Source organism: Salmo salar, chromosome ssa22 (genome assembly GCF_905237065.1).
Source record: "Salmo salar chromosome ssa22, Ssal_v3.1, whole genome shotgun sequence".
NCBI lineage: Eukaryota > Metazoa > Chordata > Actinopteri > Salmoniformes > Salmonidae > Salmo > Salmo salar.
In genome coordinates, this window is record NC_059463.1 from 62,776,138 (window position 1) to 62,798,637 (window position 22,500).

General features: G+C 44.0%; 1 protein-coding gene across 1 annotated transcript in view; it reads right to left on the bottom strand.

Moving 5' to 3' along the window:
• fbln2 (fibulin 2) overlaps positions 1–22,500 on the bottom strand; it is a 118,414-nt gene that overhangs the window by 24,372 nt on the left and 71,542 nt on the right. Inside the window, exons 6-7 of the mRNA XM_045705572.1 lie at positions 13,923–14,109; positions 6,996–7,130 (exon numbers count right to left, since the gene is read on the bottom strand). Of these exons, the coding sequence (XP_045561528.1) occupies positions 6,996–7,130; positions 13,923–14,109 (322 nt within the window). The remainder of the gene's footprint in view (positions 1–6,995; positions 7,131–13,922; positions 14,110–22,500) is intronic.

Sequence of the window (22,500 nt, forward strand, 5' to 3'; positions counted from 1 at the left end):
TGGAGGAGAGAAGACACCATACACTCATCAATATCTGGAGGAGAGAAGACACCATACACTCATCAATATCTGGAGGAGAGAAGACACCATACACTCATCAATATCTGGAGGAGAGAAGACACCATACACTCATCAATATCTGGAGGAGAGAAGACACCATACACTCATCAATATCTGGAGGAGAGAAGACACCATACACTCATCAATATCTGGAGGAGAGAAGACACCATACACTCATCAATATCTGGAGGAGAGAAGACACCATACACTCATCAATATCTGGAGGAGAGGAGACACCATACACTCATCAATATCTGGAGGAGAGAAGAGAAGACACCATACACTCATCAATATCTGGAGGAGAGAAGACACCATACACTCATCAATATCTGGAGGAGAGAAGACACCATACACTCATCAATATCTGGAGGAGAGAAGACACCATACACTCATCAATATCTGGAGGAGAGAAGACACCATACACTCATCAATATCTGGAGGAGAGAAGACACCATACACTCATCAATATCTGGAGGAGAGAAGACACCATACACTCATCAATATCTGGAGGAGAGAAGACACCATACACTCATCAATATCTGGAGGAGAGAAGACACCATACACTCATCAATATCTGGAGGAGAGAAGACACCATACACTCATCAATATCTGGAGGAGAGAAGACACCATACACTCATCAATATCTGGAGGAGAGAAGACACCATACACTCATCAATATCTGGAGGAGAGAAGACGACATCATTTAGGGCTGAATCCCCATTTCAAATTAAGTCACATTTTCACAAAGTTTCCAAATGACATCAATGCATGACTAAGTGAAAATTGGAAGTGGAAGTTAGGATTCGCCCCTTAGACAGTTAATTCAGCAGCACGTAACCCTTCTGAGGAGACAAGACTGCCTTAAAATGTCACAGCTTTAAAGGTCCAATGCAGTCATTTGTATCTCAAGATCAAATCATTTCTGGATATCAATTTAAGTACCTTCCTGTGAGCAATTTCTCAACCAATGATTTTGCTCGGAGGGGAAAACTAGCTGTTATAGCAGAGAGGTTTAGAACTCTTTCCTATTGGTCTATATACTAGTTTAACATCTGATGTCACCAGCCAAGCCAAAACTCCATCCCACCAAAAAAAGCTGTAATTTCTGGCGGTCTTTTCAAACAGCTCTTACACTAAAAGGGCATTATCATCATTTACACAATTTCACAGTATTATTTCAACTTCAGTGTGGAAATATACACTCGGTTGTCAGTTTATTAGGTACACGACTCCGTTCACAAAAATGGATCGCTCCTATAGACGGTGTGGCCGTGGCTTGCTATATAAAGCAGGCAGACAGGCATCGAGACATTCAGTTACTGTTCGTTAGAACGGGCAACACGACTTCCCTAAGCGACACTGAGCGTGGTATGATTGCCGGTTCCAGTGTCTCAGAAATGTCCGGCCTCCTGGGATTTTTACATCTAGGGTTTACAGAGAATGGAGTGACACAAAAAACATCCAGTCAGCGGCTCTCCTGTGGGAGAACAGCTGGTTGGTGAGAGAGGTCAAAAAGAAGATTGGCAAGAATCGTGCGAGCTAACAGGCGGGCCACAAATAGGCAAATAACGAATAGTACAAAAGTGTTGTGCAGAACGGCATCTATTTTGAATGCACAACTCTTCGGTCCTTGTCATGGATGTGTTATTGCAGCAGACGACCAAACCGGGTTCCACTCCTAAACCACTCCGGGTTCCACTCCTAGACCACACCGGGTTCCACTCCTAAACCACACCGGGTTCCACTCCTAAACCACTCCGGGTTCCACTCCTAAACCACACGGGGTTCCACTCCTAAACCACACGGGGTTCCACTCCTAGACCACACGGGGTTCCACTCCTAGACCCCACCGGGTTCCACTCCTAGACCACACCGGGTTCCACTCCTAGACCCCACCGGGTTCCACTCCTAGACCACACCGGGTTCCACTCCTAGACCACACCGGGTTCCACTCCTAAACCACACCGGGTTCCACTCCTAGACCACACTGGGTTCCACTCCTAAACCACACCGGGTTCCACTCCTAAACCACTCCGGGTTCCACTCCTAAACCACACCGGGTTCCACTCCTAAACCACACCGGGTTCCACTCCTAAACCACTCTGGGTTCCACTCCTAAACCACTCCGGGTTCCACTCCTAAACCACACCAGGTTCCACTCCTAAACCACACCGGGTTCCACTCCTAAACCACACCGGGTTCCACTCCTAAACCACACCGGGTTCCATTCCGGGTTCCACTCCTAAACCACACCGGGTTCCACTCATTACTTTAAGACATGAAGGTCAGTCAATATAGAACATTTCAATTACCTTGAAAGTTTCTTTAAGTGCAGTCGCAAAAACCATCAAGCGCTATGATGAAACTGGGTCTCGTGAGGACCGCCACAGGAAAGGAAGACCCAGAGTTACCTTTGCTGCAGTGGATAAATTCATTAGAGTTACCAGCCTCAGAAATTGGCAATTAACTGCACCCCAGATTGCAGCCCAAATAAATGCTGCACAGAGTTCAAGTGACAGACACATCTCAACATCAACTGTTCAGAGGAGATTGTGTGAATCAGGCCTTCATGGTTGGACTACTGCAAAGGAACCACTACTAAAGGACATCAATAAGAAGAAGAGACTTGCTTGGGCCAAGAAACACGAACAATGGACATTAGACTGGTGGAAATCTGTCCTTTGGTCTGATGAGTCCGAATTTGAGATTTTTGGTTCTATCCGCTGTGTCTTTGTGAGACGCAGAGTAGGTGGACGGTTGATCCCCGCATGTGTGTTTCCCACCGTGAAGCATGGAGGAGGAGGTGTGATGTTGTGATGGTGCTTTGCTGGTGACACTGTCTGTGATTTATTTAGAATTCAAGGCACACTTAACCAGCATGGCTACCACAGCATTCTGTAGCGATACGCCATCCCTTCTGGTTTGCGCTTAGTGGGACTATCAATTGTTTTTCAACAGGACAATGACCCAACACAGCTCCAACCTGTGCAAGGGCTATTTGTCCAAGAAGGAGAGTGATGGAGTGCTGCATCAGATGTCCTGGCCTCCACAATCACCCTACCTCAACCCAATTGAGATAGTTTGGGATGAGTTGGACCGCAGAGTGAAGGAAAAGCAGCCAACAAGTGCTCAGCATATGTGGGAACTCCTTCAAGACTGTTGTAAAAGCATTCCAGGTGAAGCTGGTTGAGAGAATGCTAAGCTGTCATCACGGTAAAGGGTGACTAAAGGGTGACTACTTTTTGATTTATTTAACACTTTTCTGGTTACTATATGATTCCATATGTGTTATTTCATAGTTTCGATGTCTTAACTATTATTCTGCAATGTAGAAGATAGTGAAAATAAAGAAAAAACCCTTGAATGAGTAGGTGTGTCCAAACTTTTGACTGGTACTGTATGTTCCATTATATTCTTCATACTGTAAAATAATATAAAATAATGCCACTGAATTCTAAGCAAATCTTGTCTGCTAAGTGAACTAGTGTAGCCCACAGGCATATCTCACAGCCAGATCAGGACCTGCTAAATGAACTAGTGTAGCCCACAGCCACATCAGGACCAGCTAAATTAACTAGTGTAGCCCACAGCCACATCAGGACCTGCTAAATTAACTAGTGTAGCCCACAGCCACATCAGGACCTGCTAAATGAACTAGTGTCGCCCACAGCCACATCAGGACCTGCTAAATGAACTAGTGTCGCCCACAGCCACATCAGGACCTGCTAAATGAACTAGTGTAGCCCACAGCCACATCAGGACCTGCTAAATTAACTAGTGTAGCCCCACAGCCACATCAGGACCTAACATAAGGACAACTCAGAGGATGCTATTCTGTTCTTCTGAAATAGAATACATTTTCTTCATATCATGTTTCTTTAGACCTGTCTAAAATAAATAATGGATTTATTGTGATGGCCAGGAGATGCTAAATGTGTTTATGTTAATTAACAATCAATTTCTGTGAGACCGGCAGTTATTTGCTTGACAATCACACAATGTCATGACCGCCACAGCCCTAGGAGGGAGGGAGCGAGGGAGAGGGAGTTAACAGGGAGGGAGGAGAGGGGAGGGGAGGGAGTTAACAGGGAGGGAGGGAGCGAGGGAGGAGAGGGGAGAGGAGGGAGGGAGAGGAGGGAGGAGAGAGGAGGGGGAGGGAGTTAACAGGGAGGGAGGGAGCGAGGGAGAGGAGGGAGTTAACAGGGAGGGAGGAGAGGGGAGAGGGAGGGAGTTAACAGGGAGGGAGGAGAGGGGAGGGGAAGGGAGGAGGGGAGAGAACAGGGACAGAGGGAGGGAAGAAGGGAGGGGAGTTTGAGGACTCTAGGGTGATTTAAAAACTTTCAAATCAGAACCATTTAAAACCTCCCAGGCTAACTGATGACTCAGAAAATATCTGGGCTGTTCCTCTCAGCTGACAGTCCAGAAGAATGAGAGAAAGGATAAGAAAAGAGAAGAGAGAGAGAGATGAAGAGAGAGGGTGGAGAGAAAAAGAGAGGGAGGAGAGCACGAGACAGAGACGGAGGAGAGATGAGAGATAGAGAGAGGGAGGAGAAGAGACAGTGAGGAAGTGAGAGATAGGAAGAAAGAGAGGAGAGATGAGAGAGAGGGTGGAAAGAGACAGTGAGGAAGTGAGAGATAGAGAGAGGAGAGATGCGAGAGAGAGAGGGAGGAGAAGAGAGTGAGGGAGTGAGAGATAGAAAGAGAGGGAGAAGTGATGAGTTAGGGAAAGAGAGAGAGAGAGTAGAAGAGACAGTGAGGAAGTGAGAGATAGAAAGAGAGGGGGGAGAGATGAGAGAGCGAGAGAGAGAGGGAGAGAGAGGGAGAAGAGACAGTGAGGGAGTGAGAGATAGAAAGAGAGGAGAGATGAGAGCGCGAGAGAGAGAGGGAGGAAAGAGAGTTCAGCCTGCGGTATTAAAGCCTGCGGCATTAATCATCTCTACACACATCTGTTAGGGGGTAGAGAGAGAGAGAGAGAGAGAGAGAGAGAGAGAGAGAGAGAGAGAGAGAGAGGAGAAGAGACAGTGAGAGATAGAAAGAGAGGAGAGATGAGAGAGAGAGTTCAGCCTGCGGCGTTAATCATCTCTACACACATCTGTTAGGGGGTAGAGAGAGAGAGAGAGAGAGAGAGAGAGAGAGAGAGAGAGAGAGAGAGGAGAAGAGACAGTGAGAGATAGAAAGAGAGGAGAGATGAGAGAGAGAGTTCAGCCTGCGGCGTTAATCATCTCTACACACATCTGTTAGGGGGTAGAGAGAGAGAGAGAGAGAGAGAGAGAGAGAGAGAGAGAGAGAGAGAGAGAGAGAGAGAGAGAGAGAGAGAGAGAGAGAGAGAGAGAGAAGAGACAGTGAGAGAGAGAGACAGTGAGAGATAGAAAGAGAGGAGAGATGAGAGAGAGAGTTCAGCCTGCGGCGTTAATCATCTCTACACATAGCCCAAAGACCACCCGTTGTTTTCATCTTCCCGCCCAAACACACTGTATGCAACCGGGAAAAACATTCATATCCCTCGTGGACCGGTTCGTACCTAAAACATTCTCCAATCAAGATGCATAAGCTCCGATATCCTCAACGTTATTTAATGGAAAGTGAAAAAACAGGGGGAAAAAAATTGTACTTTATGAAACCCCATGTTCCACGTTCATAAGGACAGGACACATGGTGGTGGAACATGGTGTTTCATAAAGTATAAATGTTCCCAGTTTTTTTTTCACTGCAGATGCCAGTGGAAACCATACAACAATCCCAATTAGGTGGGGCTTGTGAAGCGAAAGTCCCCTACTTTGACAAAAACTTACACAAAGAAGTTAAAGGTTATCAAATCAAATCAAATGTATTTATAAAGCCCTTCTTACATCAGCTGATGTCACAAAGTTCTGTACAGAAACCCAGCCTAAAACCCCCAAACAGCAAGCAATGCAGGATGTAGAAGCACGGTATGTTATGACATCTTCCTCTACTTCTCTGCTATTCAAATCTGGAATAATAACAGAATCAAACGTTACAGCTGTTTAAACAAACTGCAACATTTTCTGTAACTCTTAATAAACAAATGAACTTTTCCCTACTTTCCCGAACAAGTTAGACAAAAAACTTAGTGGGTAAGACATCTTGTTCTACTTCTCCTCCATTCAAATCTACAAATCGGGAACAGAAATATATTGTGCAAATCTAACAATCCAGCTGCTTTAGTAGCAGCATCAACAACTTGTCATCTACAATTTCAAACTGCCATTTTGCCCCACTTTCCCAGCACTTTAGACACAGACGTACAGGGTATGACGTTGAGGGTCGTTTTTAGTGGTTAAATATGTGATCTAACCGCCCCACAATCCAAAGTATTAAGGTTCATACTGTAGTCTTGCAAAGAAATCACATCAATTATTTCACTAAATTTAACTTTGATTATATATATTTCTTATTTAACCTTTATTTAACTACCGTAATTTCCGGACTATAAGCCGCAACTTTTTTCCCACGCTTTGAACCTCGCGGCTTATAAACAATGACGCGGCTAATATATGGATTTTGAAATGAAAGTGACGAGAGCGAAAATGAAAACGATCCAATATCGGATGAAGCAATTCTGAGGCTATTCAACTCCGACGCCGAAGGAGATGGTTTCAGTGCACAGGAGGAGGAAGATGGTGACCAATGACTTTCTTGGTAGGCTACTGTTTACTGCTAATTTTGTATTTTTGTTACAAGCCGTGCTTCGTTAAAGCCTGTGTAAAGTTAGTTTCAATGTACCGGTAGGCACCTGCGGCTTATAGACATGTGCGGCTTATTTATGTTCAAAATAAAAACATTTTTTTTAATTCAGCTTATATTCAGGTGCGCACAAATTATTCCACTACTACACAAATACTTGTAAAATGTTAAAGCCCTCCAACTTTACTTCATAATGATGATGATGACGATGAAGATGTTGACAAACTCACCCTCACAGACTTCGTTCCTGAGCTGGTAGCCAGCAGGACAAGTGACGGTCCTCTCACACACAAACGATCCCACGGTGTTCACACAGCGCTCACTGGCCTGGCAACTGTGCGTGCTGGTCACACACTCATTCACATCTGTTAGGGGGTAGAGAGAGAGAGAGAGAGAGAGAGAGAGGGTGAGGGACAGAGAGAGTATGGGAGAGAGAGAGAGAGGGTGAGGGACAGAGAGAGTATGGGAGAGAGAGAGAGAGAGAGGGTGAGGGACAGAGAGAGTATTGGAGAGAGAGAGAGAGAGAGAGAAAAGGAGAGAGCGAGAGAGAGAGAGAGAAAGAGAGCGAGAGAGAGAGAGAAAAGGAGAGAGCGAGAGAGAGAGAGAAAAGGAGAGAGCGAGAGAGAGAGAGAAAAGGAGAGAGCGAGAGAGAGAGTGTGTGTGTGATTCTCTGGGTTAGGAGGTGATGTGGTTAAACAGTCCTGACACTCACACTCTGTCACCATGGTAAAGCACTGTGAGCCAGCAGCAGTCAGCAGCAGAGGAAAACCCATAGTGACCCATTAGGTCTGGGAACAAGGCACAATGCTGCCATTCATCCACTGGAGTTGTGTGGGTGGTTAGCTAGCTGGATGGGTGGTTAGCTAGCTGGATGGGTGGTTAGCTAGCTGGATGGGTGGTTAGCTAGCTGGGTGGGTGGTTAGCTAGCTGGATGGGTGGTTAGCTAGCTGGATGGGTGGTTAACTAGCTGGGTGGGTGGTTAACTAGCTGGGTGGGTGGTTAGCTAGCTGGGTGGTTAGCTAGCTGGATGGGTGGTTAACTAGCTGGGTGGCGGTTAACTAGCTGGGTGGGTGGTTAGCTAGCTGGGTGGTTAACTAGCTGGTGGGTGGTTAACTAGCTGGGTGGTTAGCTAGCTGGATGGGTGGTTAGCTAGCTGGGTGGGTGGTTAACTAGCTGGGTGGGTGGTTAGCTAGCTGGATGGGTGGTTAGCTAGCTGGATGGGTGGGTGGTTAACTAGCTGGGTGGGTGGTTAGATAGCTGGGTGGGTGGGTGGTTAGCTAGCTGGGTAGGTGGGTGGTTAGCTAGCTGGGTAGGTGGGTGGTTAGCTAGCTGGGTGGGTGGGTGGGTGGCTAGCTAGCTGGGTGGGTGGGTGGTTAGCTAGCTGGGTAGGTGGGTGGTTAGCTAGCTGGGTAGGTGGGTGGTTAGCTGGGTGGGTGGTTAGCTAGCTGGGTGGGTGGTTAGCTAGCTGGGTGGGTGGTTAGCTAGCTAGCTGGGTGGGTGGGTGGTTAGATAGCTGGGTGGGTTGGTGGTTAGCTAGCTGGGTGGGTGGTTAGCTAGCTGGGTGGGTTGGTGGTTAGCTAGCTGGGTGGGTGGGTGGTTAGATAGCTGGGTGGGTGGTTAGCTAGCTGGGTGGGTGGTTAGCTAGCTGGGTGGGTGGGTGGTTAGATAGCTGGGTGGGTGGTTAGCTAGCTGGGTGGGTGGTTAACTAGCTGGGTGGGTGGGTGGTTAACTAGCTGGGTGGGTGGGTGGTTAGATAGCTGGGTGGGTGGGTGGTTAGATAGCTGGATGTGATTCCAGAACCCTGGACCAGTTAGAAACATTCAGTTGGATGTGGTTCCAGAACCCTCCTGGACCAGTTAGAAACATTCAGTTGGATGTGGTTCCAGAACCCTGGACCAGTTAGAAACATTCAGTTGGATGTGGTTCCAGAACCCTGGACCAGTTAGAGACATTCAGTTGGATGTGGTTCCAGAACCCTGGACCAGTTACAGACATTCAGTTGGATGTGGTTCCAGAACCCTGGACCAGTTAGAGACATTCAGTTGGATGTGGTTCCAGAACCCTGGACCAGTTAGAGACATTCAGTTGGATGTGGTTCCAGAACCCTGGACCAGTTAGAGACATTCAGTTGGATGTGGTTCCAGAACCCTGGACCAGTTAGAAACATTCAGTTGGATGTGGTTCCAGAACCCTGGACCAGTTAGAAACATTCAGTTGGATGTGGTTCCAGAACCCTGGACCAGTTAGAGACATTCAGTTGGATGTGGTTCCAGAACCCTGGACCAGTTAGAGACATTCAGTTGGATGTGGTTCCAGAACCCTGGACCAGTTAGAGACATTCAGTTGGATGTGGTTCCAGAACCCTGGACCAGTTAGAGACATTCAGTTGGATGTGGTTCCAGAACCCTGGACCAGTTAGAGACATTCAGTTGGATGTGGTTCCAGAACCCTGGACCAGTTAGAAACATTCAGTTGGATGTGGTTCCAGAACCCTGGACCAGTTAGAGACATTCATTTGACTGGTGAAAGTCAACATAAAGAGGGTTTAGGAGAGGAGGGTCATTATTTCCCTCCCTTTGTCTGGATAATGAATCCAGTGTTCAGGCTGAATGCCCTGTGAGTCAAATGGAGAATAATTGCAAATGACAGATCCTCGCCAATAAAAATATTTTCTCTCTTGTTGTAAAGGTTTGCTCTGTCCTGGGTAAATGAAAAGTATGGTATTAAAATCCCTTTCAGACAGATAACACAACACCGGATAGAGACTGTGCCAGTGTGTGTGTGTGTGTGTGTGTGTGTGTGTGTGTGTGTGTGTGTGTGTGTGTGTGTGTGTGTGTGTGTGTGTGTGTGTGCGCGGGGTGTGTGCGCGTGTGTGTGTGTGTGTGTGCGTCTGTGTGTGTCTGTGTGTGTCTGTGTCTGTCAACATAAACAGTCCCTAGCTGGTGATAGGAAAGAATTCCTGCTGGGCTGTGGAGGTTCCAGGACAGCAGACTAGAGGACATTGTTCTACAGACTCTGCCTTCATCCTCATTATCATAATCATGATAGTCACAGGACTGTTGGGGAGCCTAGGGGGTCTGAACGTGTACAGTAAGGGGAAAAAAGTATTTGATCCCCTGCTGATTTTGTACGTTTGCCCACTGACAAAGAAATTATCAATCTATAATTTTAATAGTAGGTTTATTTGAACAGTGAGAGACAGAATAACAACAAAAATATCCAGAAAAACGCATGTCAAAAAATGTTATAAATTGATTTGCATTTTAATGAGGGAAATAAGTATTTGACCCCCTCTCAATCAGAAAGATTTCTGGCTCCCAGGTGTCTTTTATACAGGTAACGAGCTGAGATTAGGAGCACACTCTTAAGAGCTCCTAACCGCAGCTTGTTACCTGTAAAAAAGACACCTGTCCACAGAAGCAATCAATCAATCAGATTCCAAACTCTCCACCATGGCCAAGACCAAAGAGCTCTCCAAGGATGTCAGGGACAAGATTGTAGACCTACACAAGGCTGGAATGGGCTACAAGACCATCGCCAAGCAGCTTGGTGAGAAGGTGACAACAGTTGGTGCCATTATTCGCAAATGGAAGAAACACAAAAGAACTGTCAATCTCCCTCGGCCTGGTGCTCCATGCAAGATCTCACCTTGTGGAGTTGCAATGATCATGAGAACAGTGAGGAATCAGCCCAGAACTACACGGGAGGATCTTGTCAATGATCTCAAGGCAGCTGGGACCATAGTCACCAAGAAAACAATTGGTAACACACTACGCCGTGAAGGACTGAAATCCTGCAGCGCCTGCAAGGTCCCCCTGCTCAAGAAAGCACATATACATGCCCGTCTGAAGTTTGCCAATGAACATCTGAATGATTCAGAGGACAACTGGATGAAAGTGTTGTGGTCAGATGAGATCAAAATGGAGTTCTTTGGCATCAACTCAACTCGCCGTGTTTGGAGGAGGAGGAATGCTGCCTATGACCCCAAGAACACCATCCCCACCGTCAAACATGGAGGTGGAAACATTATTATCTTCAGGCAGTCCTCACCTGTATCTCTTCCAGGTCCTTCTGAAGAGTGTGAGCCACGGGCAGTTAGAGTGAACTATAGAAGGAAGTGAAGGAGCTGGTGTTTTGCGGGTACCATTTAATGAAGCTGCCAGTTGAGGACTTGTGAGGCGTCTGTTTCTCAAACTAGACACTCTAATGTACTTGTCCTCTTGCTCAGTTGTGCACCGGGGCCTCCCACTCCTCTTTCTATTCTGGTTAGAGCCAGTTTGTGCTGTTCTGTGAAGGGAGTAGTATACAGCGTTGTACGAGATCTTCAGTTTCTTGGCAATTTCTCGCAAGGAATAGCCATCATTTCTCAGAAAAAGAATAGACTGACAAGTTTCAGAAGAAAGTCTTTGTTTCTGGCCATTTTGAGCCTGTAATCGAACCCACAAACTCAGATGCTCCAGATACTCAACTAGTCTAAAGAAGGCCAGTTTTATTGCTTCTTTAATCAGGACAACAGTTTTCAGCTGTGCTAACATAATTGCAAAAGGGTTTTCTAATGATCAATTAGCCTTTTAAAATAATAAACTTGGATTAGCTAACACAACGTGCCATTGGAACACAGGAGTGATGGTTGCTGATAATGGGCCTCTGTATGCCTATGTAGATATTTCATAAAAAATCTGCCATTTCCAGCTACAATATTCATTTACAACATTAACAATGTCTACACTGTATTTCTGATCAATTTTATGTTATTTTAATGGACAAAAATGTGCTTTTCTTTAAAAAAACAAGGAACATTCTAAGTGACCCCAAACTTTTGAACGGTAGGTATATATATATATATATATATATATATATATATATATATATATATATATATGGGGGATGGAAGTGATGCAGACCATTACATTGATGGACGCAACAATCTATTTCCAATATTAAAGCTGATCCCCCCCTAAAAAGCCAGTGTGTCTATGTGAATAACTGAACACTATACACCTCAGCTACTACAGCGAGTGACATGACTGAACAACTTAACAACACTTAATAAAGAGCTGCAGTTAGTTTCAGAATGGGCGGCAAGAAATAAGTTAGTCCTAAATATTTCCAAAACTAAAAGCATTGTATTTGGGACAAATCATTCACTAAACCGCCAACCTCAACTAAATCTTGTAATGAATAATGTGGAAATTGAGCAAGTTAAGGTGACTAAACCGTTTGGAGTAACTCTGGATTGTAAACTGTCAGGGTCAAAATATATTGATAGAACAATAGCTAAGATGGGGAGAAGTCTGTCCATAATAAAGCGCTGCTCTACCTTAACAACACTATTAACAAGGCAGGTCCTACAGGACCTAGTTTTGTCGCACCTGGACTACTGTTCAGTCGTGTGGTCAGGTGCCACAAAGAGGGACTTGGGAAAATTACAACTGCACAAGTCCAGAACAGACTATGGGAGGAGCACAGTACTACATAGAGCCATGACTACATGGAACTGTATTCCACATCAGGTAACTGATGAAAGCAGTAGAATCAGATTTAAAAAAGCAGGTAAAAATACACCTTATGGAACAGCAGGGACTGTGGACACACACACACACACACACACACACACACACACACACACACAGGTATAGACTTATGCACACACACGAAGAGACACACAGGCACTCTACACACACGTACAATGTAATATTGTTGTATGGTGGTATTATACATTTTGTGTTGTAGATATGTAGTGGTGTAATAATGTTATATGTTTTATCTTTTGTTTTACATGTAATATAATGTAATTGCATTAATGTGTTTGGACCCCAGGAAGAGTAGCAGCTGCCTTGGCAGGAACTAATGGGGGATCCATAATAAACCCCAGGAAGAGTAGCTGCTGCCTTGGCAGGAACTAATGGGGGATCCATAATAAACCCCAGGAAGAGTAGCTGCTGCCTTGGCAGGAACTAATGGGGATCCATAATAAACCCCAGGAAGAGTAGCTGCTGCCTTGACAGGAACTAATGGGGATCCATAATAAACCCCAGGAAGAGTAGCTGCTGCCTTGGCAGGAACTAATGGGGATCCATAATAAACCCCAGGAAGAGTAGCTGCTGCCTTGGCAGGAACTAATGGGGGATCCATAATAAACCCCAGGAAGAGTAGCTGCTGCCTTGACAGGAACTAATGGGGATCCATAATAAACCCCAGGAAGAGTAGCTGCTGCCTTGACAGGAACTAATGGGGATCCATAATAAACCCCAGGAAGAGTAGCTGCTGCCTTGACAGGAACTAATGGGGATCCATAATAAACCCAAGGAAGAGTAGCTGCTGCCTTGGCAGGAACTAATGGGGATCCATAATTAACCCCAGGAAGAGTAGCTGCTGCCTTGACAGGAACTAATGGGGATCCATAATAAATACAAATATAAAATGTTGAAATCCCTGTTTCCTTCCTCTCCGGCAACTGAGTTAGGAAGGACGCCTGTATTTTTGTAGTGACTGGGTGTATTGATACAGCATCTAAAGTGTAATTAATAACTTCACCATGCTCAAAGGAATATTCAATGTCTGCTTTTTTTTACCCATCTACCAATATTTGCCCTTCTTTGCGAGGCATTGGAAAACCTCCCTGGTCTTTGTGGTTGAATCTGTGTTTGAAATTCACTGCTTGACTGAGGGACCTTACAGATAATTGTATGTGTGGGGTACAGAGATGAGGTAGTCATTCATAAATCATGTTAAACTCTATTATTACACAGAGGGAGTCCATGCAACTTATTGTGTGACTTGTTAAAAAGCACATTTTTACTCCTGAGCTTATTTAGGCTTGACATAACAAAGGGGTTAGAATACTTATTGACTCAAGACATTTCAGCTTTTCATTTGTAATTAATTTGTTCAAATTTCCAAAAAACGAAATTCCACTTAAACATTATGGGTTATTGTGTGTAGGAAAGAAAAAAATCTCAATTTAATCCCTTTTAAATTCAGGCTAAATTGAATACTTTCTGAAGGCACTGTACATCCCAGATTTTAAATGAACATATGGACTGTCTATCATGAATCCATGAGTGGGGAGAAGCACCGTACAGTAGATCTGGTGTGTGTACATGGTGATTTACCTTTCTCAGACAGGGCAGTAGGTCTGGTACATGGTGATTTACCTTTCTCAGACAGGGCAGTAGGCATCTCCTTCTTCCTCTGTGTTTTGTTAGGGTTAGGGCTGAGCCCCTCCTCTTCACAGCAGGTGAGCAGGACATGACCACAGGGGTCCCCCAGGTACTGGTGGGCATCACACCCTCTACCTTCAGCATGTAGAGCCAGACCCAGCACACAACAACTGCAGCACACCTGGAGAGGAGAGGACAGACAGACGGAGACACACACACACACACACACACACACACACACACACACACACACACACACACACACACACACACAGTCAATTACATCTGTCACAGTAGTCCACTTCACTTCCCTCTCATCCTCCCCTCAGCCTCCCCTCTCCTCCCTCTCCCTCCTCCCCTCCCCTTCATCCCCCTCCTCCCCTTTCATTCCTCTCCTCTCCACCCCTCCCCTTCCTCCCCTCAGCCTCCCTCTTCCTCCCCCTACCTCCTCCCCCTCTCCTCCCTTTTCATTCCTCTCCTCTCCACCCCTCCCCTTCCTCCCCTCACCCACCTCCCCTCCTCTCTCTCCTTCCTCCCCTCTCATTCCTCTACTTCCCTCCCCTCTCCCTCCTCCCTTCTCATTCCTCTCCTCCACTCTCCTCTCCCCTCCCCTTCCCTTCCCTTCCTCCCCTCAGCCTCCCCTCTCCTCCCTCCCCTCCACTCTCCTCTCCTCTCCTCTCATTCCTCTCCTTCCCTCTCCTCTTCTCTCCTCCCCTACCATCCCTCATCTCTCCTCTCCTCCCCTCTCATTCCTCTCCTTCTCCTCTCCTCCTCTCCCATGCCTCATCTCTCCTCTCCTTCCCTTCTCCTTCCCTTCTCCTTCCCTTCTCCTTCCCTCTCCTCTCCTCCCCTCTCATTCCTCTCCTTCTCCTCTCCTCCTCTCCCATGCCTCATCTCTCCTCTCCTCCCTTCTCCTTCCCTCTCCTCTCCTCCCCTCTCCTCCCTTCTCCTTCTCCTTCCCTCTCCTCTCCTCTCCTCTCCTCTCCTTCCCTCCCATCCCTCATCTCCTCCCTTTCCTAACCTCTTATCCCCCTCTCCTCCACACTCATCTCTCACACTCATCTCATCTCTCTCCCTGCCCCTGCCACTGTGTTGCTCCCCTCAGCCTTAGTAAACATGAGACAGAGCTGATAATAAAAGACTAAACATGTCTGTTTAGGTCTCTGTTTACAGAGAAGTATCAGCCAAGATATAAACCTGTCTGTTGGGAAAGAAATCAGACCCCTTGACTTTTTCCAGATTTTGTTACGTTACAGCGTTATTTTAAAATGGATTAAATCGTTTTTTTCCCCTCATCAATCCATACACAATACCACATAATGACAAAGCAAAAACAGGTTTGTAGAAATCTTAGTAAATTTATTACAAATAAAAAAAACGGAGATATGACATTTACATAAGTATTCAGACCCTTTACTCAGTACTTTGTTGAAGCACCTTTGGCAGCGATTACAGCCTAGAGTCTTCTTGGGTATGACGCTACAAGCTTTGCACACCTGTATTTGGGGAGTTTCTCCCATTCCTCTCTGCAGATCCTCTCAAGCTCTGTCAGGTTGGATGGGGAGCGTTGCTGAACAGCTATTTCCAAGTCCACTCAAGGACATTCAGAGACTTGTTCCACACCTGCGTTGTCTTGGCTGTGTGCTTAGGGTCGTCGTCCTGTTGGAAGTTGAACCTTCACCCCAGTCTGAGGTCCTGAGCGCTCTGGAGCAGGTTTTCATCAAGGATCTCTCTGTACTTTGCTCCGTTCATCGTTCCCTCAAACCTGACTAGTCTTCCAGGTCCAAACTTCTTCCATGTAATGGAGGCCACTGTGTTCTTCAGGACCTTCAGTGCTGCAGAAATGTTTTGGTACCCTTCCCCAGATCTATGCCTCGACACAATCCTGTCTCGGAGCTCCATGGACAATTCCTTCAACCTCATGGCTTGGTTTTTGTTCTGACATGCACTGTCAACTGTAGGACCTTATATTGACAGGTGTGTGCCTTTACAAATCATGTCCAATCAATTGAATTTACCACAGGTGGACTCCAAACAAGTTGTAGAAACATCTCAAGGATGATCAATGGAAACAGGATGCATCTGAGCTCAATTTTGAGTCTCATAGCAAAGGGTCTGAATACTAATGTAAATAAGGTACCTGTTGCTGTTTTTTTGTCATTATGAGGAATTGTGTGTAGATTGATGAGGAAAAAATTATTGCATACATTTTAGATTAAGGCTGTAACGTCAGAAATAGGAGACCTGTTCTAAAGATGGACAACCTTTTTATCAGTTCGTCAAGGTGGATTTTTCTTTTGTCTAACTTTCTTTCTTGAGATGATGGAAACGGTGTCTATTGATGAAATGATGATTGCCTTGAAGGTATGCTCCACTCTACATTTAATTTCCAAAATTACAAATCATTTTGATTGAATAATAATGTCAAGACATTATCCATAGTGAATATCAAAAAGAATAACATCTTCCTCAATAATTAGGAGATTTTTTCTGAGTGAATATAATTTCACTAGAATTGTCATATTTAATATTTTATTTCTATATACAGTTCCAGTCAAAAGTTTGGACATTCCAGTGTTTTTCTTTATTTTTACTATTTTCTACATTAAAATGCATTCCAGGTTACTACCTCAAGAAGCTGGTTGAGAGAATGCCAAGAGCGTGCAAAGCTGTCATCAAGACAACATTTTTTTAGGTTTCTATATGATTCCATGTGTGTTATTTCATAGTTTTGATTCTACAATGTAGAAAATAGTAAAAATAAACAAAAACCCTTGAATGAGTAGGTGTGTCCAAACTTTTGATTGGTACTGTATATATATTGATGTAGGGATGTATGTTGTTGATCATTTTGTATGAAAAATTTAAATAATGTTTCTTTGCAGGACAAGGATTGTCCTAGCTTCATCCGGCAACTAGTCATTTAAATTTACTTTTATTTCGACTTTTTATTTGTATAAATTGAAGGTCATTTGCTTGATTTCTACACAATTATCACCTTATTGCTGTATTCACTAGGGGACTGAACATCATACAAACACGTCATAGGGGGCGGCAGGTAGCCTAGTGGTTAGAGCGTTGCTGGATCGAATCCCTGAGCTGACAAGGTAAAAATCTGTCGTTCTGCCCCCTGAACAAGGCAGTTAACCCACTGTTCCTAGGCTGTCATTGGGTTAGGGTCTTAACTGACTTGCCTAGTTAAATAAAGGTCAAATAAAAAATACAATAATTAGCTGCTATGCACTAGCTCAGGACCAGGATTGAAACTCAAACAGCAGTTACCTGGTCAAAGCCATCTACTACATCCATCTTTACCTCTGCACTGTCACGCTGTTCCCTGCAGCTGCATTGATGCACTCTCCATAAAGCCAGCCAGCCATACAAACAGCCTTCCTTCTAAATCACAGGTGTCCACATGGTCCTTAAATCAGCCTTCTAATACCGGTAAAGTGCATTTGATTTTTAATCAGGATTGGAATGTTGAAGTCGGAAGTTTACATACACCTTAGCCAAATACATTTAAACTCAGTTTTTCACAATTCCTGACATTTAATCCTAGTAAAAATTCACTGTCTTAGGTCAGTTAGGATCACAACTTAATTTGAAGAATGTGAAAGGGCTTTGTGATGGCCACTCCAATACCTTGACTTTGTTGTCCTTAAGCCATTTTGCCACAACTTTAGAAGTATGCTTGGGGTCATTGTCCATTTGGAAGACCCATTTGCAACCAAGCTTTAACTTCCTGACTGATGTCATGAGATGTTGCTTCAATATATCCACATTATTTCCCTTCGTCATGATGCCATCTATTTTGTGAAGTGCTCCAGTACCTCCTGCTGCAAAGCAGCCCCACAACATGATGCTGCCACCCCCGTGCTTCACGGTTGGGATGGTGTTCTTCGGCTTGCAAGCCTCCCCATTTTCCTCCAAACATAACGACGGTCATTATGGCCAAACAATTCTATTTTTGTTTCATCAGACCAGAGGACATTTCTCCAAAAAGTACGATCTTTGTTCCCATGTGCAGTTGCAAACCGTAGTCTGGCATTTTTATGGCGGTTTTGGAGCAGTGGCTTCTTCCTTGCTGAGCGGCCTTTCAGTTTATGTCAATATAGGACTCGCTTTACTGTGGATTTAGATACTTTTGTACCTGTTTTCTCCAGCATCTTCACAAGGTCCTTTGCTGTTTTTATGGGATTGATTTGCACTTTTGCACCAAAGTACGTTAATCTCTAGGAGACAGAACGCGTCTCCTTCCTGAGCAGTATGACGGCTGCGTGGTCCCATGGTGTTTATACTTGCATATTATTGTTTGTACAGATGAACGTGGTACCTTCAGGCATTTGGAAATTGCTCACAAGGATGAACCAGCTTGTGGAGGTCTAAAATTTTGTTTCTGAGGTCTTGGCTGATTTCTTTTGATTTTCCCATGATGTCAAGCAAAGAGCCACTGAGTTTGAAGATAGGCCTTGAAATACATCCACAGGTACACCTCCAATTGACTCAAATGATGTCAATTAGCCTATCAGAAGCTTCTAAAGCCATGGCATCATTCTAAGCTGTTTAAAGGCACAGTCAACTTAGTGTATGTAAACTTCTGACCCACTGGAATTGTAATACAGTGAATAATAAGTGAAATAATCTGTCTGTAAACAATATTTGCACAAAGTAGATGTCCTAACCGACTTGCCAAAACTATAGCTTGTGGAGTGGTTGAAAAACAAGTTTTAATGACTTTAACCTAAGTGTATGTAAACTTCCCACTTCAACTGTAGCTAGCAAAGCTTGGTCATACTTGCAACTGGCTGTACAATCTAGCTGATATTTTTCTGTGAAATCAATTATAGGATTTAGATAGCAAGAACCAGTGTCTAGAATGTGTTTCAGAAGACACTTCCACAACGCCTTGCTACGAAAGTACCTTGCAACTTAGGATGTGTTCATAAATTCACTCTGGAGTGCCAGTGTGCTCAGAGTGCACTCTGGGCGTTAATAAATTCAGAGCGTTGTTAGATTGTCCATTCATAAATTCAGAGCGTTTTGCTTTCGGAGCGTTCAGAGCATTCTTACCTCACAACAGTAGTCAATCACCCAAGCTAACTGGCTGAAGTCTAGCTAGCCACTTCCAGACACAAATGAGAAAACACCTCACTGACCGTTTTACTCTCCCTAGCAGAGCTGGTTAGGCTGTTTTCATGTTATCCAGAGTGTCAGTGACTGTGCTGCTGGCAACAATTTAATTACGTTTTTTTTTTGCCGACACGATCATATTGAAAAGGTATTGCGCATTCGTAAATGAATCAGTTATTCTGCGTTCTGGGACACAGACGAGTGCTCTGAAATCGGAGTAGATAGCCAGAGGGGATGTACAAACAAACACTTAGTTTCAACGTTTCATCACATCATGTAAATACAAGAACATGCTCCATTGACCAGATTGGCTCATTCAACAAATCTGATTTAACAAAGTGGATATTCGTCTCATCCGTCATGATTTATGTATTGTAACATGCCAACAATGTGGTTACTTAAGTCCGTTTTGGCAGTTTTCACTGCATAACATGTAGACGTTGTCCCTTTTCAGGTTTAGAAGAAGTTCGTATAAGTTGGTTAGCATAGCTAGCATACATAAATCAGTTGTGGTAGTCAAAGTCCTTTTTTTTTTTTTTACTGTAATGCAGTTGATTGGTAATGGTGACATAAACATGTGTTTGGGTTGTCATCCATTCAAGCGTTATACTCAGATGTTTACCTCAACATAGCGTGAAAATACACATTTAAACAATAGCCTAAATCACATTTTGCTGTAGGTCAATGAGGAGACTCGGGATCTTGACCCCATGCGTTTCCATGACACCTCCATTGTTCTGGTCGAGTTCCATTGACCTCTTTGCCGCGGTCTTCAGTCAGCTCAGTTGGCCTACAACCTCTATCACTGGCTTGTCTAATATCTGCTGTTACATCTTTCCCTGTGGCTCAGTTGGTTAGAGCATGGTGTTTGCAACGCCAGGGTTGTGGGTTCGATTCCCACAGGGGGGCCAGCACAGGAAAAAAAATGTATGAAATTGTATGAAATGTATGCATTCACTACTGTAAGTCGCTCTGGATAAGAGCGTCTGCTAAATGACTAAAATGTAATGTAAAACAAAAAAACTAACATCACTACATATTTTATATATTGTAGGCTACATGTGGACATCGCCCAGCTTGAGTGTAGATACATCAACATGAAATCAAATGGATGTGTGTTCGTATTTTTTAATATGACAATATGCAAATATTACACGTGTTTTTCACCTTCTGTTGTCATTCACCGCCGATACAGATACAATCAACATTTTGTCTGGTGGTGCTGGGGCTACCTCGCTAAACATGTCCGTTATCATTCCTTCCTGTATGGTGTTCCCCTCCCCCGTTGACCGATTCAATAATAACAAAAAGACAATACAAGCAATAGATTTATATATCATTTTAGTCTTTCAGACATCAGTATCCAACCTGTCTTTGAATCAGAGGACAATGTATGATAACAAGAAAAATGATGTGTCTTGGATAATTGTATTGCCGAGTGCCAGGTCTCTCTCCATTATACATCTGCGTTGTTTGCCGTTTGTGGTTTTTGGCTGGGTTTCTGTATAAGCACATTGTGACATCTGCAGATGTAAAAAGGGCTTTATAAATACAATTGATTTGATATCAGCATCAAGCCCATCTGTCAGTCTGGACTTCCTCACATCAAGTCTCCATGTCCTGGCTCCATAAATGTTTATCTGAACACACAGTCCCTGTTCTATTAACCAATGGCAGTTAGGACAGGTCATATCTGACACACACAGTCCCTGTTCTATTACCAATGGCAGTTAGGACAGGTCATATCTGACACACACAGACCCTGTTCTATTACCAATGGCAGTTAGGACAGGTCATATCTGACACGCAGTCCCTGTTCTATTACCAATGGCAGTTAGGACAGGTCATATCTGACACACACAGTCCCTGTTCTATTACCAATGGCAGTTAGGACAGGTCATATCTGACACACAGTCCCTGTTCTATTACCAATGGCAGTTAGGACAGGTCATATCTGACACACAGTCCCTGTTCTATTACCAATGGCAGTTAGGACAGGTCATATCTGACACGCAAACAGTGTACTATTACCAATGGCAGTTAGGACAGGTCATATCTGACACACAGTCCCTGTTCTATTACCAATGGCAGTTAGGACAGGTCATATCTGACACACACAGACCCTGTTCTATTACCAATGGCAGTTAGGACAGGTCATATCTGACACACAGTCCCTGTTCTATTACCAATGGCAGTTAGGACAGGTCATATCTGACACACAGACCCTGTTCTATTACCAATGGCAGTTAGGACAGGTCATATCTGACACACACAGACCCTGTTCTATTACCAATGGCAGTTAGGATAGGTCATATCTGACACACACAGTCCCTGTTCTATTACCAATGGCAGTTAGGACAGGTCATATCTGACACACACAGTCCCTGTTCTATTACCAATGGCAGTTAGGATAGGTCATATCTGACACACAGTCCCTGTTCTATTACCAATGGCAGTTAGGACAGGTCATATCTGACACACAGTCCCTGTTCTATAACCAATGGCAGTTAGGACAGGTCATATCTGACACACAGTCCCTGTTCTATTACCAATGGCAGTTAGGACAGGTCATATCTGACACACACAGTCCCTGTTCTATCACCAATGGCAGTTAGGATAGGTCATATCTGACACGCAAACAGGTACTATGTTGAAATTTGAACAGGTTAAACTAAACCCACCTAATTCTGTTTTCCCCATTGGAGAACAGACAAGAGGTGAGGTCTTTGGCATAGCAGCGTAGATCAACTCCTGGCCCCTCATTCAAAGGTACTGGTCGGTCACACACACACACACACACACACACACACACACACACACACACACACACACACACACACACACACACACACACACACACAGAATACTTTATTGAGTTTACCTCCCAGATTGGAAAAATGTATTGTGTAGAAAGACATGACTTTACAATTGAAATGACTGGAAATATACAACTTCTGTTATTTGGGATATTGTGTAGGTCTAGGCAAAGATAATCAGGACTATTTTCTAAGTAAGAAAACGTGAAACCTTTTTTAACATTTAACCTGTGTTCTCTTGAGATTAAAGTCTTATTTACAGTTTTACCGCAAGATATGAATTGCAACAGTGATTTATGTTATTCAAAATATGTATTTTATTAAAACAGAAAAATGAAGTAAATAGCCCACCTTATCGTGAAAAATAAATAGATAAAAATCAGTATTAAGTATTATATCTTTCAGATTTTACATAAATAAAAAAAAACAATGATCATTAGAATCTGTTTTGTTTTTTGCCAGATTCCATTTTTTCCTTTCCCAAAATACGTTTGATTTTTCCAGGTTTCTGGTTTTTCCCAGGTTTTCAATCTCAAAATCACACATTTACAATATATTAAACAACAAAATTGGATGTTCTAAGTTCACAACAAAACCACATCAGGAAAACACTTTTGAGGTCGAGG